This window comes from Lynx rufus, unplaced genomic scaffold (genome assembly GCF_022079265.1).
Source record: "Lynx rufus isolate CCGP_SWC_20201006 ecotype Redwood Valley unplaced genomic scaffold, mLynRuf1.p SCAF_14, whole genome shotgun sequence".
Classification (NCBI taxonomy): domain Eukaryota; kingdom Metazoa; phylum Chordata; class Mammalia; order Carnivora; family Felidae; genus Lynx; species Lynx rufus.
The window spans coordinates 65,314,939-65,330,360 of record NW_025814828.1 but is presented as its reverse complement, the minus strand read 5'-3'; the positions used below and the strand labels follow the sequence as shown (position 1 = coordinate 65,330,360).

The following is a 15,422-nucleotide window of genomic DNA, read 5'->3' as shown; positions in this document are numbered from 1 at the left end:
TTGTTTATATATGATAAATAGGATCAGAGACAGATATTAATCTACCGGTGGCTGCTAAAAATAGAGACGTGTAACATCATTGTTCCAACATCAGTTATTTGACACCAATTACCTGGAGTTAGCACCAGACTCCACAGGTTTAAAGGTGCAGTCCCCAACAATACTGCCCCATTTCAGATCAGATGCCAGTTATGAGTCATGGGAACCACTCATACTTCTGAGTGACCAGTTATAAATTCAGGATTTCCCATGATCTCCTCAGGTTTGATAATTTAGCAGAACACAACTCACAGAACTCACTAAAAGTTCTATACCTAGGATTATAGTTTTATTATAAAGAATACACACAGGACAAGGTGTGGAAGGTTCTTAGACACACAGCTTCTATGCCCTCTTCCCATGGATTTAGGCCATATCAACCTCCCTGGATATCAGTGCATTTACCAGTCAGGAAGCCCCACTGATCCCTGAGTTTTCATTGGGGTTTCCTTATGTAGACATGATCCATTAAATCACTGGCCATGTGACTGAACCCAAAATTCAGACCTCCCCTCTTTGAGAGTTCCAGCTGGCCTAAAGTTCCAAATCTAGCCACATGGTTGGTCCTACTGGTGACCAGACCACAATCTGAAGCCAAAAGTCACTTTGTTATTATAACAAAGACACTCCTGTCACTCACTAAATTTGTTAAGTTTTTTGAAGCTCTGTGCCAGAAACCAGGGACAAAGTTTAAATATATTCTTTCTTATGCCACACTATGTTTGAGGTATTCTCGTTTGTCAAATTCTAAAAACACACAGACAATAGAAAACAGAGCTTGAGGGGAAAGACTATAACCTGAATATTGAACCCAATACATGTATTACCAGAATTCTGGAGAGTGGAGGGAAGGGGATAATAACAAAGCAGGCAAGAAGTAAGAGAGGAAGAGGTAGTCCTAGGTCTCAATCTCTGTAATTTTATCTCACATGCCTTCTGCTCAATCCTAGCTTTTAAATGTAAAAAGGTGGGCCTGAAATATTATTATGACATGATTTCAACTCTATACTGAGTACAAAAATAAGGATATGAGACGGCTTAGTTAGGAAAACTCATTACTTCCTGGTGACACTTCCTAAACTATCCAGTGGAGGCATGGGTGGGGGGGGGGCATCCAAATAGAAAGAGGTTAAGTATTTACTAAGGGCTGGTACCTAGGATGAGACCAAAGAAACAAGCCCTAAGAAGGGAGCAGAGAACACAGTGCAAGGAAGAAAGCAAAGTGTCTACAGAAGGAATCATGTGAGATCAAGAGTTTCTGTCAGTGATTCCCAGAAAGAACCTCTTCTGAGGCCCAGGACAACAGTGGGAGGGAGGTTCAGATCAAAAAGAAACTTTTGTGTTCCTAGATGGGAAGGAGCTGCTGCCTGGGGCTAAGATCCAAGGATCCTCTTGGGAGAGGAGAAACTTGATGGTTTCCTAATGAGAAATCCCATGTGAAGGGCACAAAGCCCCTAGGTTCCCTCCTCCTGAGTCTGTTCCCTTCTCCATTCCTTAGAGCTTCTCAGATTGGGGTTTATTCTACTCTTGCATCTGTTGGAAGCTGGAACCTTGGAATATAAGGCAGATATATCCCTGCCTCCTTTTCCCCCACCATCCCCCCAAATTTGGTCTGGTCTCAGTCATCCCCAACATGTGGAAGACAGACAGAGTGAATGCCAACTAGGTGAGAGGAAAGGAGTGCAGCTCATGGTTCCCATTGTTGAGGAATTTTTTTTTTCCCTCTAACCTTCAAGATTTTTCTAGCTGGAGTAAGAATTAAATTGATGAGACAGATCAAATAAATAAAAATAAAATGAAATAAGATTTAAATTCATACATATAGGGAACTCACACAGACAGGAGATTCCAAAGACAGGTAAAATGAGGTAATTTGCCATACCCAACTAAGAAGAAAGGTAGGGATTTGGGACTTCAAAGGGAAGGAAAGCAATTCAAAAAAGAATGAATATTTGGTAACCAAATATGGGAGTACATACACAAACAATAGGACATACAAAGGAATTTTAACAGATACTTTGCTAAATTCCTCCCTGTCAACCACCCCTAGTTCATATACTGTGGTTATCTATGGAAGTAGTTGTCTTCCTGCAGCAGGTCCTCAACCTAAATTTTCCTCAGGCAATTAGTGGAGGAGGTCAAAGTTTCCTCCTGAGCCTTTTGGGCAATTATTTTCAGTTCCAAATAATCTGCATGCCAAAATGGCATATTTTGGGGCAGCCTGCCCTAGTTCCCAATACCATTGTCACAATCCAGCGCCTCAGGAGTTCAGGAATTGTCACCTCACCATTTCCTTTCTCTGGTCTCCCCTGAAACCAACTCCCTCCTTGTGTCCACCTCCCTTACTCGACACACAGTAACAAAGCCACACACAGCTGGGCTGGGCGGGGAGCCTGGGAGTGAGGGAGGGGTTTTCAGAAGGCAGAAGCTGAGACCCAGTAAGGTCCGAGGCACTTCTTGCACCAGGATTTATTCTCAGCCACCACATCCCATGGATGCCATTTCCCAGCCTCGCACCCACCTCCTCCAACAGCAACCGCTGCTTCTCTCCACGTTTGCCTCCTGCAGGATGACTTCCTGCCTCTTGAGCTCCTGGGCAAAAGACTGACCCCGGCTAAGACGCTGGCAATAGGCTGAGGGGTTGTGCCCTCTACCAACAAATGCTGTAATTGCGCTCGCCTGAGAGATCCGTTTTCAGGTTAGTGCAGCATGGAGAGACACCCACCCACGCAGCCCAATATTCTACCACTCCTCCCACGGCCGTCTGTCAGTCGTCAGGTGTATATCCTTCCTGTCCGCCTTCAGTACGACACACCTCTGTGCTTGCGCAAGAGAGAGCATGGTCACGTGACCCACCACTAGCTTCACGTGACCGTGTAGTCGGTCGGTCTGCCGCATCCCTGCATCATGGATGGCAGAATCTTCTGCCCCTGAGGTTGAGATGCTTGCTAGAAGAATCTGACGCTCCAGGTGAAGATAGAGAGCTTAAGGAAGGCTGGATTTAGAGCCGGAGCTTCCAGCGCTAGCGCTAGGCCTGGGCCTTGCTCTTTAGGAGCACAGGGCTGGCGAGGAATACTCGATGAGAAAGGAGTTTGAAGAGGAAGTGATTTTTATTAATCTGTGTGATACTCGGGCGACATATTAACACACACACGCACACACACACACACACACACACAGAACCTGTCTTAAAAAATATTGATAAGTAAAACAAACATTCAAATTACCATGTCCACTACCAGGATGATTTCTGTTAACACTTGTGGTTTGTGAAGGTAGGCAAAACTGCCACTTTGTCCTACTTCCATAAACCTTGCATATCAGAATCAAGTGGGGAAAAAACATGTTGCACGGTCAGAAAAATTATACAAAACTTGAGTAAAGACAACATGGGTGCTAGATATTATTCCAGTAGTGCTGGGCTTCATTCTCTATTGAGCAAGTTTTCAACCCTGAGAGGCCAATGTTAACTTGTAGATATTTTGTCTAACGGATATGGAAATGATTTACGTTCAGTGGACAGATAACATCAATGGTTACAACGTATTGCCCTTAGAATACTAACTAGTTTTGTATTTAACCTAGAAATTTTATCCTAACATTTACTATTTTTCTGTGTATTAAACTTAATATACATATATTTTGTTTATATTATTATATTGTGTATGTGATATATACATATCTCCTTTAACCATTTTCATATTCTTAGCAGTTCCTTAATTGTGTTGAAAAAAATCACATAAACATTTCTAATTCACAAGTCATATTACTTTTTCAAAAATTAGCATCCTCAGACAAAACAAATATTTTCACCATGTCTAAAAATAATAAAATATGATGTTTCCTGCAAGTCTGGGACCAACTCTGTCCCTGACTTATACAATTCTTCTGTCTGATGGTATGGCATAATCTATTTACTTATTATTATGGAAAATACACACAAAGTAAAACTTAATCCTTTTAACCATTTTAAAGTGTACAATTCAGTGTGGTGTTAAGTATATTCACAATGCTGTGCAAGCACCACTATTTTGAGTGTTATTGTTATTCTAAAAGCAAACATGATCTTTTGAGTGTAACTATCATGTGAAAACATTACCATCTTTGTACACTCAAAAGACTACTATAAACTTAGTAACCTTGATAACTTTTTGAAGCATTTCATTAAAGTTAGTCTTTCAGAAGTCTCATTACTTTCCAACTTTTCTAAATGTTATTATCTATAAACATTTTTTAACACTGATAGCTCAATCTTTTCATGTAACTGTGTCTGTTCCAGTATGTCCACATATAACTTGAGGCACTAGATACAAGCATATTAAAAGGAAAAACCCTTAGTAATTTTTGTATCTCCCCAATGATTGTCTCTGAAAATTCTTTTACTATGGTATTTTATTCCAGACTATTGAATGTATGAAGTTTCTTAGGCATATTAAAGTTACATAGAAATTGTGTGTATTTACACACAAGATTTTAAAATGGGATCCAATTTTCCAGATATCACAATCTTCTGTTTCACTTGACATTAAAGCATCAGTATAATTTCATGCCAATAAATAATTTTTTAAAGCTACATAATTTCCTTAATACCTTCCTTGCACTAGGAACACAAAGGAAATATTATTCCTGACTCAATTTGTGTGCCATTGTACTCTTTCACTCTTTAGGTGGCAATGAAGCAACAACAGTACTAGGATTTGTAAAATGTGCAGATTTGGCTGACTTAGTTCTCCAAGCTGGCCTCATTCCAACTGCATCCCTCACTAAATTTGTCTTAACCTATTCCAGGCAGATAGGCTAAATCCATGCTACTAGGACAGGTTTCCCAATCATGCACATTTATTCACACTTTTCTTCCCACTCCTCACTTCAGAGAATGACCTAATGGTTTGTCTTATCCTACACTAGTTTAAATGGGTCCCTCTTTGCTGAAGCATTTCTCAAGTACCACCAGCACACAGTAATCTCTCCTTTCTCAATCTCTAGGAATGGGATTTTCCAATGAGGGTGTTTGTCATACTACTAGTTATCTGTATTTGTAAGTGTGCACAATGTATCTGTACCTGGATTTCAAACTGAAGGGTCACTTTTGCCAATTTTCACATAGACCTTTATTGAAAACACAGACTTGAATAGAGAACCATATGTTTAAACAACAAATAGCAGGGTAGCTTACATAGGCGACTCAGTTCACTGGAAGCTCAATACCAAAAAAGATATTGCAATCTGGACAGCAAGACAAATATCAGCAAATATGTTTTCAGCTCTAATATTCATTTGGCATCCACAAAATGATCCAGCTCAAACCAAGGATTGGACAAAGTTAACATCAGCATTAAAATATAAGTTACAACATAAAACCAGACTGTGAAAACCAAAGCACTACTCAGGGCTCTTTGGGAACATAAGGCTGATCAAAGGCAGGTGGTTATTCACACTAGCTTTGTCGTCCCATCTCAGGATCATTTTGATTGTCTATTTGGACTTGTAGTTCCTTAGCTAACTTCTCAAATTCATGGAATGCAGAAATAAGTGGCTCAAGATTGAAATCATCATCAATTAAAGACATAGTTCCATTTTTTATAATATTACTGATATTCTGAAACATCTTAATAACAATTTGAATATTATCATTTGTCTCTTCTATGTTAAAGAGACCCACAAATATTGATAGAGCTTTGGCACTGAATAGTTTTTTTGCCACAACAGGATTTTCGGACAAATTCAATAGCATTTTTAGAACATGAAACTTTGTTCTTGCATTGCCTGTGGTTAATAAAGAGAAAAACCCAGACATATAATTGGCAACCAGTGTGTGATAGTCAGTAGTTGTAGTGAGGTGTCTAAGCATCCTTAATCCAAGCAGCTGCTCAGGAGAACTCACACTATGAGCAAGGGTTTCTTCACACACTTGACATATGAATGTCTCAATCATGTTTAGATTTGGGTAAGGTGGAGCCATGTGAATCATATTTTCCAAAAAACTTGTCCTAACTCGGGAGGAGGGATAATTGAGCAAGGTTTCAATAAGTGAGACAACACCTGAATCCCGAATGAAATCTCGGGTAAATTGAGAAGCACTTCTCATACCCATTGCGATTTTAGATATTTCATGAATAAAAGGATCTCGGATTTTGTCCATTAATAGAAGGAGTTCTTCAAATTCTCCAGTACCAATTTTAAGCTCACATTGTATGCAGCTGCAGGACCAACTCTCAGGTGCTACACTCTCCCTGGCCTTAAGATGCTCCCGAATTTCCCTGACTGACCTGTAGGATGGATCATAATGAAATGGGAACTCAGGTTCAGGCTGATCAGACTGAAGCAAAGATTCCTGCCCTTCCCCTTCTGGTGAAAATTCCAAATTCTTGGGCTTTCCCTCAAACATGTCAGAGAATACAGATGCTGCTTCTTCAGGAATTCTAAAGGAGCTTGGGGATGGGAAGCCAACCCCATGACAAGGACCAGGTTTGAATTCAACAGTGACCTCTTCCCAGGTTTGGGGCCTGGATGATGCTTTAAGTTCCTCTTCAGCTGAATCTCTGAACCTGGAACTAGCCTTATACACAGGACTGGGATTTAGATCAAAGCAGGCCTCATCCCTATCCCAGAACCAGGACCCAAATATGGCCTCTTCTTCAGACTCTGGCCTGGTCTCTTCTCTGGCCACAGCCCCCAAATTGGACTTTTCCTCAGTCCAGAGCAAGGATCCACCAATGGCCCCCTCCTCAGACCCTGGTGTAGATTCACAGATGGCCAAAGCCCCAGCCTCCATACTGGCCTCTTTTTCTGCCCAGAACCAGGATCCAATAATGACTTCCTCTTCAAACCTGGGCTCTTGTTTGACCCTACCACTGTTATTAACATCTTTCTGGCCCTTGGGCTTCAAGACAGTATTAGGCTCTTCCTGGTCTCTGGTCCTGAATCTACCATTGGCCTCTTCTCCAGGCAAAAACCAGGACTCTTTAGAGTACTCATCTTCAGACTCAGACTCAAAAAAGTCCTCTCTCTTTGTCCTAAGCTTGGACCTCATAGTTTCCTCATCCCTAACTCTGGGCTTGAACAAGTTATTCGTATTTTCTCCAGCCCACAAGCAAAATTGATTGCCAGACTCCTCCTCAGACCCAGACCAAGAATCAACATAGGGATCTTGCTTGGATTTGGGCCTGGACCTGGGGTTAGGCTGATGTTTAGCCCTATGCCTGGATCTGGTATTGGCCTCTTCCCTGGGCCACGATCTGATACTGGCCTCTTCTCCAGCCCAGAAAGAGGACATTGTAGAGGTCTCATCTGCTGACCAGAATCCAGACTCGTTAGAGGCTTCCTCTCTGGCCCGGTGCCTAGGATAGCACCAAGACCCCATATTAACTTCCTCCCCTGATCCAAACCAGGGTTGAATTCCTGTCTGAACCTGGGAGCCAGGAAACGTCTCAGTGTCCACACTGACCAGTTCCCTATCCACAGATAGGGCCATAGGTTTAGCAACTGGCCCAGACTCAGTACTGACGAGTGGCCAGGCTACACCACTGGTCTGGGCCAACCCCTCTGTTTGCGACATTGCCTCAGCCCCAAACTCAGTCTGGGGCCAAGCTTGGGCTTCATCTTTTGGCTTTGCCCCAGGGATTGCCTTGGCCTCGGTCTTAGGACGTGCTCCCCCTACTGTCCTGGCTTCAACTTTGGGCCTTGCCCCAACCACTGACTGGGACTCAATTTTGGCCCTTGTCCCAGCCATTCCCTGGGACTCAGTTTTAGGCCTTGACCCAGCCATAGCCTGGGACTCAGTTTTGGGCCTTGCCCCAGCCATTGCCTGGGATTCAGTTTTGGGCCTTGCCCCAGGCATAGACTTTGACTCAGTTTTGGGCCTTGCTCCAGGCATTAGCTGTGCCTGGGTCCTAATCTTGGGTCTGACCACCATTGGGACTTCATTCTCTCTTTCAGCCCCACCCCCAACCTCTTCTCCAGCCTTCTTTTCAGGCTTTGCCCGGGCAGCAGGTTCAATCTCAGCCCCAGTCATGGTGTAAGTTACAGAGGAGGCCCAGTTAAGTACCCCTACCCCAGTCTCAGCCTCTACCACAGATCTCTCACAGTTTTGTATCTTCACACTGTGATCTTTCAGTGATTCACGTGATATAGTTGGAAACAAGAGTTAGAGTCAATCACCAGTCCAGCAGTCAATCGATCTGCTTCCAAAGCCCAGCCTCAGTCAATATCACAAAGCGCAGAAGAGGCACAACCAAGCTGGGGGATGATGGATGCTCCCAGGTGGGTGCAGACCTGTTGAGGGTGGTGGTCAGCAGCAATTCCAACACCTCCAGAGATGCCACTGGAGGTAGATCTAAGGAAAGAGAATGACATAGGGCTTTGAATCTCTTCAAATTGCATCACTCCATGCAGAGATTCAGAGACTGGACCTTAAATGCTTAGCGAACAGATGGAAAGTCTCTCCATCACCCTCATTTCACCCACGTTTTACCCCAGATTTTGCCACATTACTTTGCCTGGTACAAAACAGGTGTGAAATTGGTGAGTGTTGGCAATGGGAGAGGCTTAGGAGCCCCCAGACTACCCTAGTCATTCTTGGGCCAGTGTTGATCTCAACTTCCCCACTCAAGTTTGCACCCAATCTCATACCAACCTGCAAGGATATGGTGCAATTTCCCCCTCCTTGCTTTGTTTCAGGGGTATTAAGCTCTACCTCAGAGAGCAGGCAGTCCTACGGAGAAGTAAACATACAGGAGACAATGAAGTCTGAGTGCCTTGTTGACAGACTGACACACTGACCCCTGATGTAAACATCTGTTTAATTTGTCTAATTTTTTTCCTATCTAATGGTCCCTGCTTTCTGGTTGTCTCCTCCCATTCATGGCCCAATCCGTAACTACACTAATATGCCTAATACCTCCTGCAGGAAATGAGGAAAAGATGCTGTGACAGTGTGCAAATATGGCAGAGGGTAGGAGAGGTGGATCAAACACACCCAAGTGGATCAAAGACACCTGCTATTGATCTTACTCTGCCACTATCCCCTGCATTGCTGTCATTCATACCAACCTCCACAGATTTGGGCCAGTATATTCCTCCTTCCCTTCCTTACAGAAGTGAGCAGCTTTAAAGCAGGCCTATGGACAAACAGATGAAAAGGCATGACAGGAGACCATGGCAGCAACTGAGTTCTGGGTGGACCCACAAACACCAAGGATAGGAGCCCACATATGATTTGTCTTCCAACATTTAAAGTCCTCTTGGTAGAATGTTCTCTATTACTTAAGCTCTTAGTTTCAGGGTTGCAGACAACGACATCTTCTCTTGACGTCACACTTTCACATGCCTCCCTTCTCCAATTCTGAGGATTCACCACTAGGTGCACCACATCCCACCGCCTTGCGCAGCATAAATTGGGGGAAGGGTGCCCCTAGGTATATTCTAGAAAACAGGTTGTGCAGTGACACTTGTAATTATGACTTTTGTCTTACCCTCACCTCCTAGCTCATCTTTTCCTGCCACCAATTTCGGGTGGAGGTGAAGGAGAAAGGCAAAGGAAGGACTTAGAAGGCTAGTAAAAAGGGGAAATTTGGAAGGTACTCTTGGATGCGCCTGACGTGTTCTGATCGCAGTCACCCCACCCCGATTTGGGTCTCCACTCAATGGTTGCTGCTCATTTCCCCCCTGCACCCCCAGCCCCACATACCTCCAGAAATCCAGGCCATTGTCCTGCTCTTCCTTTTTCTCAAGCCTCTCCTCTACAGATGCACCCTGCGGGATGAAACCACCAGACCTACCTCGCAGAGAGAAGACTTTCGAATCAACCAGGAGCCTGTGCTAAGAGACAGCATCCAGGGTCCGGGGGCCAATAGGCCCCTTTACAGAATTAGGGCCCGGAACAGCCGACGCCACCGAACCCAGGCTCCTGCCAGTTGGGCAAATAACTCGAACGCCACCCCCCACCCGCTCTCGCCCCGGCGGCCTCTCCAGGTGCCCCCCACCCCAGCTCCCGCTCCGCCATTTCTTCCGCAGCAGGCTCCCCCCACAGCTCTCTCCCGGCACAGCACCGTCGAGGGCGGGTCATGAGCGCCTGGAAAGCTGGCTGCGGAGTGGCTGGCGCAGTTCGCCTCCACAGGATCCGAGGGAGCCTCTCCCGCCAGCCCCCATGCCCTGGGCCCGGCCCGCACCGGTCACTGCCTCTCCTCGCCAGGGATCCCGCGGCGCTGCGCACCTCTGTCACGGACAGGGTACGACCCGGTCGCCTCCCCCTTGCCAGGCTGCCAGAGGCTGGGGTCCGGGCAGGCTGTAAGCCGGGCGACAGTGGGGGCCCCCCACCCCTCCCCACGACAACCCACTTGCCTTCACAGGCTCAAGGTGCAGGTCGTTGTCCTCCCCCTCTTCTCGGAGCTCCTCACTCGGACTCCCACCACCTAGCGTGCTGTCAGAATCGCAAAAAGGCGTCCCGCCCCCCCGCGCTGCAGCACCAAACTGGGCAGGGGCTGCGCAGGCTGCGGCACGAACCGCTCTCACCAAGGGTGTCGGGAAGGGGGGCGGAGGGATACAGCACGAATGGGCTGGACGCCCCCTCCCTGGCCCACCCTAGTTCCGACCCACGGGGGGCGGGGCCAGGAGGTGCGCCAGCCTAAGGGGCGGGCTCACAGCAGCCCGCCTCTGCGGACCTCCGAGGCGACCACCCCCTCATTGCTGGCACAGCAATAAAAGGGACCTGGGGACGACTGGCAGTGGGGGCTAGGATCCCCAGTTCAGGGTGGTGGTGGTGGTAGTGTGCTGCAGGCAGCAGCGGATGGATATCAACCGTCCTTCGGTTTGTGAGAATCCCCAGCCTGTTCAGTGTCTGCCCGCCTCCAACCCCCCCCCCACCCAATCCTGCCCGCCTCCCACCCCCCCACCCAATCCCGCCCGCCCTCCTTCCTGGAGGCTGATGGGCTAGGGGCTGTGAGAACAGCAGGATGAGAGGGGAGAGGCGACTTAAGGCCAGACCACCTGGCCCTCCTGGAGTCCTTCTTTCATTGTTTCACGGAGCCCGGAGAGGAGGAAGTGGGAGGGGGCTCTCATCGAGGCCTCACCACTGAGCCTTTTCTAAAGAGAGGCAGACCTGCACCTCTAACCTGAGAAAACCAACCACTGCTCTGTGCCCATCCTTTCTGCCACACTGCTCTGTGCCCACCCTTTCTGCCACACTGCTTCCCACCCCCACCCCTCATTCAAACTGGTAATATGCTTTGCCATTTCGCAGTCCCCACAGTTGCCCAAGAAGGAGGGCCTTTCCCTGTCAGGACTTGCACTGGGTCATAGGATCTTTCCTGTCTGTTGCCCCATGGTCCGGTGTCAGGATAGTCCTGGCTCCTTTTCCACTATCCTATCTATCAAGTCTTCGCTTGTAGTCATGTCCAAGCTCTCATGATCTTTGGCAATGTGGATATGTGGCAGGGATTAGAACCAGCTTGGATGCCATGCACATCTATCTAGTTTCCCCAGACATTCTTTGGAGAAGGCCCCATCATGTACCCACTTGTACAAGACAGAAGCCTGGTGGTTCTTGAATCCTCTGACTCCCTTAACCCTACATCCTTCCTCTAGTCTTGAGCCCTTCCTTTCTGTGCTCCATAGGGCAAACAGAGAAACCGTGTTTAAGCATAATTGTGGTTGAGCACAGACCTGTTGGTGCCCATTGTAAAACTTTTAAACTCAATTAAATGGCACTTTCACTGTGGTAGGCTAAATAAAGTTCCCTCAGTGATATCTGCATCCTATTCTCCAGAACCTGTAAACATGTGATGTTAAGGGCAAAAAGAATTAAGATTGCTGATGCAATTAAGATTGCTAACCAGCTGACTTTAATAATAAGAATATGCTGGGTCTTCCTGGCCTTTGTAATTGCAAGGGTACATCTTATGTGGAAGAGGTAAGCACAAGAGTCAGTGTGACAGTGAAATAGCATGAGAAAGACAGGACAGGCCTTTGCTGGCTTTGAAGATTAAACAAAGCCATGGTCCGAGGAAGGCAGGCAGCTCCCAGAAGCTGGAATAGGCAAGGAGACAGATTCTTCCCAGGGTTCCTCAGAAAAATGAAGCCCTGCTGTCATTGTAGACGAGTGAGACCTTTTTTGTATTCCCAACATACAGGACTGTAAGATTATATATTTGTGTTATTTTAAGCTGCCAAGATTGTGGTAATGTGTTATAGTAGCGGTAGGAACTGAATTTACTTACCATCATGATGGTCCATTCTCCTTATCCTTCTTTATTTGTGCCTCAACCCCTGGGAGGATCACTTTGGGGGCTCATTTCTTACCACTATAACCACCCTCTCTAGCAATCTCCTGTCTCTGTTTTCCATATAAGATTTATGCAAGGGCCTTTGAGGTTCATCTTGGAACAAATCCCCATTTGCTGAAAATCACTTACATTTTTGAGGATGAAAAGGGAACCATATTCTTACTATGACCTTTCATGTATTTTTATTTCAGCTTTTATTTTAGATAAATATGTATTATATGTATTATAACTTTAATATTAAGTGACAGGAAAAAAATCTGGAGATGATTATATACAGCATCTGGACTGACAACAGATGTCAATTATCAGAGGAGGGCCACTTTATGTAAGTATGTATGTATGTATGTATGTATTTAATATAATTTATTGTCAAGTTGGTTCCACTTTAAAAAAATATTTATTTTTGAGAAAGAAAGAGATAGTGTGGGGGTGGGGTGCAGACAGAGAGGGAGATGGAGAATCTGAAGTGGGCTCTGTGCTGATAGCAGAGTGTGATGTGGGGCCTGAACTCATGAACCTTGAGATCATGACCTGAGCAGAAGCTGGATGCTTAACCAACTAAGCCACCGAGGTCCCCCAGAGGAGGGCCAGTTTTACTGTACTGTTTAAATGGCTTTAGGCTGAATTGTGGATCATTTTCCTTATTCCACAGTATACTATCTTGGGTGAATGCCAGGCTTGAAGAAGTGTCTGAGCTCTGCTGGGATCTGTGGGTGTGTGTGAATCTTCCTGCCTCCCTGAACTATTCTTTCACTTTGTTAAAGTCTCTGGTGCCTTTCATTCATTCATTCAAGAAATACATATGAATACCTTTTTTATCCTAGGGACTGGAGATAGAAACAAAAGTGAAAGAAATCTCTGTTTTGTGGAAGCCACATTTACTTGTAGTGTATGTCTTATGCAGTTTCTTATCCTAAAAGTTTACAGGTATATTCAAAATCATACAAGCATAAGCTTCTCTGATAAGTGTGGATGCGGTGGAATCTTGATTCCAAGATCTTTGTGACAGAGGGGTGGATCTACCAATAGCTGAGAGATTTTGCTGTAAGACATTTAAATGCCCGTTGAACAATATATTGTAAATTCATTTATAGAACAGCCACTATTACTCATTAACACTTATTGAACTGAGAGAGGCCTTATTTTAAGGTATTTATGCATATTAACTTATAACAATAGTGGACAATAGGGACTACTATCAAAATATACTATTACTACCTTCATATAACAGGTGAGGAAACCAGCTCAAATTGGTTAAATTTCATCTGTAACGTCAGAAAACAAGAAAAAAAAGATTAAAAGATTAAAGGATACTGACCTATGTCTAATTGCCAAACAATATTTAGTTTACCCTACAATGGATTACCATCTAACACATTTCAACAGCCATGGTTCTACTACCCAGTGACTGCACTAACACCTGTGTTTACCCAACTTGCCCCTGAAATCTAAATTTCAGAATCAAATAACCACCAATTGTTAAGCCCGAGATATAGAAGCAACTGTGCTGATTCATTATAACTACAGCTCTGTCCCCAGCCCCACCCCCACTTCCTACAAACATACAGGTAAACTTTCACATGTTCACCAGGCCTGGTCTATTCCTTGTCCATCTCAATCATTATGGACAATGACTTTTTTTTTTGTCCATTTAGCTTAACTTGGTTCTTTTTATTGTTTTAATTTGCAATTTTATAATGACATACAATGTTGAGCATCTTTTCATATGCTTATTTGCCATCTTTATAGCTTTCTCGGTCAGTTGTCTGTTCAGATCATTGCCCATTTTTAATGTGGTTGATAGTTTTCTTATTGTAATTTTAAGAGTTCTTTGTATATTTTGGATACCAGGTTTCTAGTAGATGTCTGTCTTACAAAGCTTTTCCTCTCAATCTTTGGCTTGTCTTTTCATTATATAAACAGAATGTTTTGCAGAGAAGATTTATTTTTAATGGAAGTCCAAATTAGCGATATATTCTTTCATGGATCACACTTTTTTTGTTGTATCTAAACAGAGTCATCTAGACTTTCACTTCAGCTTCTAAGAGTTTTAGAGTTTTTCATTTTACCTTTAGCTCTGTAATATAATTTGAGTTAATATTTTTGAAAGATGTAAGATTTGTGTCTAGATTCACTTTTTTTTTTTGCTTGTAGATACCAGTTGTTTCAGCGCCATTTGTAGAAAATAGTATACTTTCTCCAATGAGTTACTTTTACTCCTTTGTCAACAACCAGTTAACTATATTTGTGTGGATCTATTTCTGGCCTCTGTCTTCTGTTGCACAGATCTACTTGTCTTTTCTTTTGGCAATACCACATTGTCTGGATTACTGTAGTTTTATGGACTGTACTGAAATTGGGTAATGTCTGTCCTCTGCCTTTGTTCTCTTTCAGTATTTTGTTTGCTTCTTGATCTTTTGCCTTTCCATATAAACTTTAGAATCAGTTTGCTGATATCCACAAAATGACTGGTAGGAATTTTGATTGGCATTGTATTGAATCTATAGATTATGTTGGGAAGAATTGACATCTTGAAAATATTGAGCCTTCCTATTCATGCTTATGGAATATTTTCCCATTTATTTAGATCTTCTTTGATTTCTTTCATCAGTATTTTGTATTTTTCCCCAAATAAATTTTGTACATATTTTTAAATATTTATACGTAAATATTTCATTTTTGGTGTTAATATAAATGGTATTATGTTTTTAATTTCAAATTCCATTGTTCATTGCTGGTATATAAGAAAAAAAATTGAGGTTTGTAAATTAACCCTGTATCCTGCAACATGGCTTCAATTGCTCACTAGTTCCACAGCTTTTTTCTTGATTATTTGAGATTTTCTATAGAGAAAATCATGTCATCTGGGAAGAAGTACAGTTTTAATGCTTCCTTCCACATTTGTATACTTTTATTTCCTTTTTTTCTCTTATTGCATTAGCTGGGACTTCCAGTGTGATATTAAAGAAGAATGGTGAGTAGGGATATCCTTTCCTTGTTCCTGTTCTTAGCAGAAAGCATCTCACCCTTATGTTAGCTGTAAATTTCTTGTAGATACTCGTTATTAAGCTTAAAGAATTTTCCTCTATTCCTAGTTTTATG

General features: G+C 43.8%; 1 protein-coding gene across 2 annotated transcripts; it reads right to left on the bottom strand.

Annotated features, from left to right (window-relative positions):
- Positions 1-5,136: 5,136 nt before the first annotated feature.
- Positions 5,137-9,906, bottom strand: GPRASP2 (G protein-coupled receptor associated sorting protein 2). 2 transcript variants are annotated; one of them, XM_047076324.1, is made up of 4 exons: positions 9,728-9,906; positions 9,091-9,158; positions 8,675-8,752; positions 5,137-8,374 (listed from the first exon to the last, which is right to left on the bottom strand). In XM_047076324.1, exon 4 carries the CDS (start codon positions 8,051-8,053, stop codon positions 5,477-5,479), a length of 2,577 nt encoding a protein of 858 aa, XP_046932280.1. In that variant the 5' UTR covers positions 8,054-8,374; positions 8,675-8,752; positions 9,091-9,158; positions 9,728-9,906; the 3' UTR covers positions 5,137-5,476. The 2 variants fall into 2 exon arrangements, with proteins under 2 accessions (XP_046932280.1, XP_046932281.1); XM_047076325.1 differs by lacking the exons at positions 9,091-9,158; positions 9,728-9,906 and having other exon boundaries at positions 8,675-8,987.
- Positions 9,907-15,422: the final 5,516 nt, after the last annotated feature.

Bases quoted from the DNA above. Each gene is read 5' to 3' on its own strand.
- GPRASP2 (XM_047076324.1), bottom strand. From the start codon at position 8,053: ATGACTGGGGCTGAGATTGAACCTGCTGCCCGGGCAAAGCCTGAAAAG.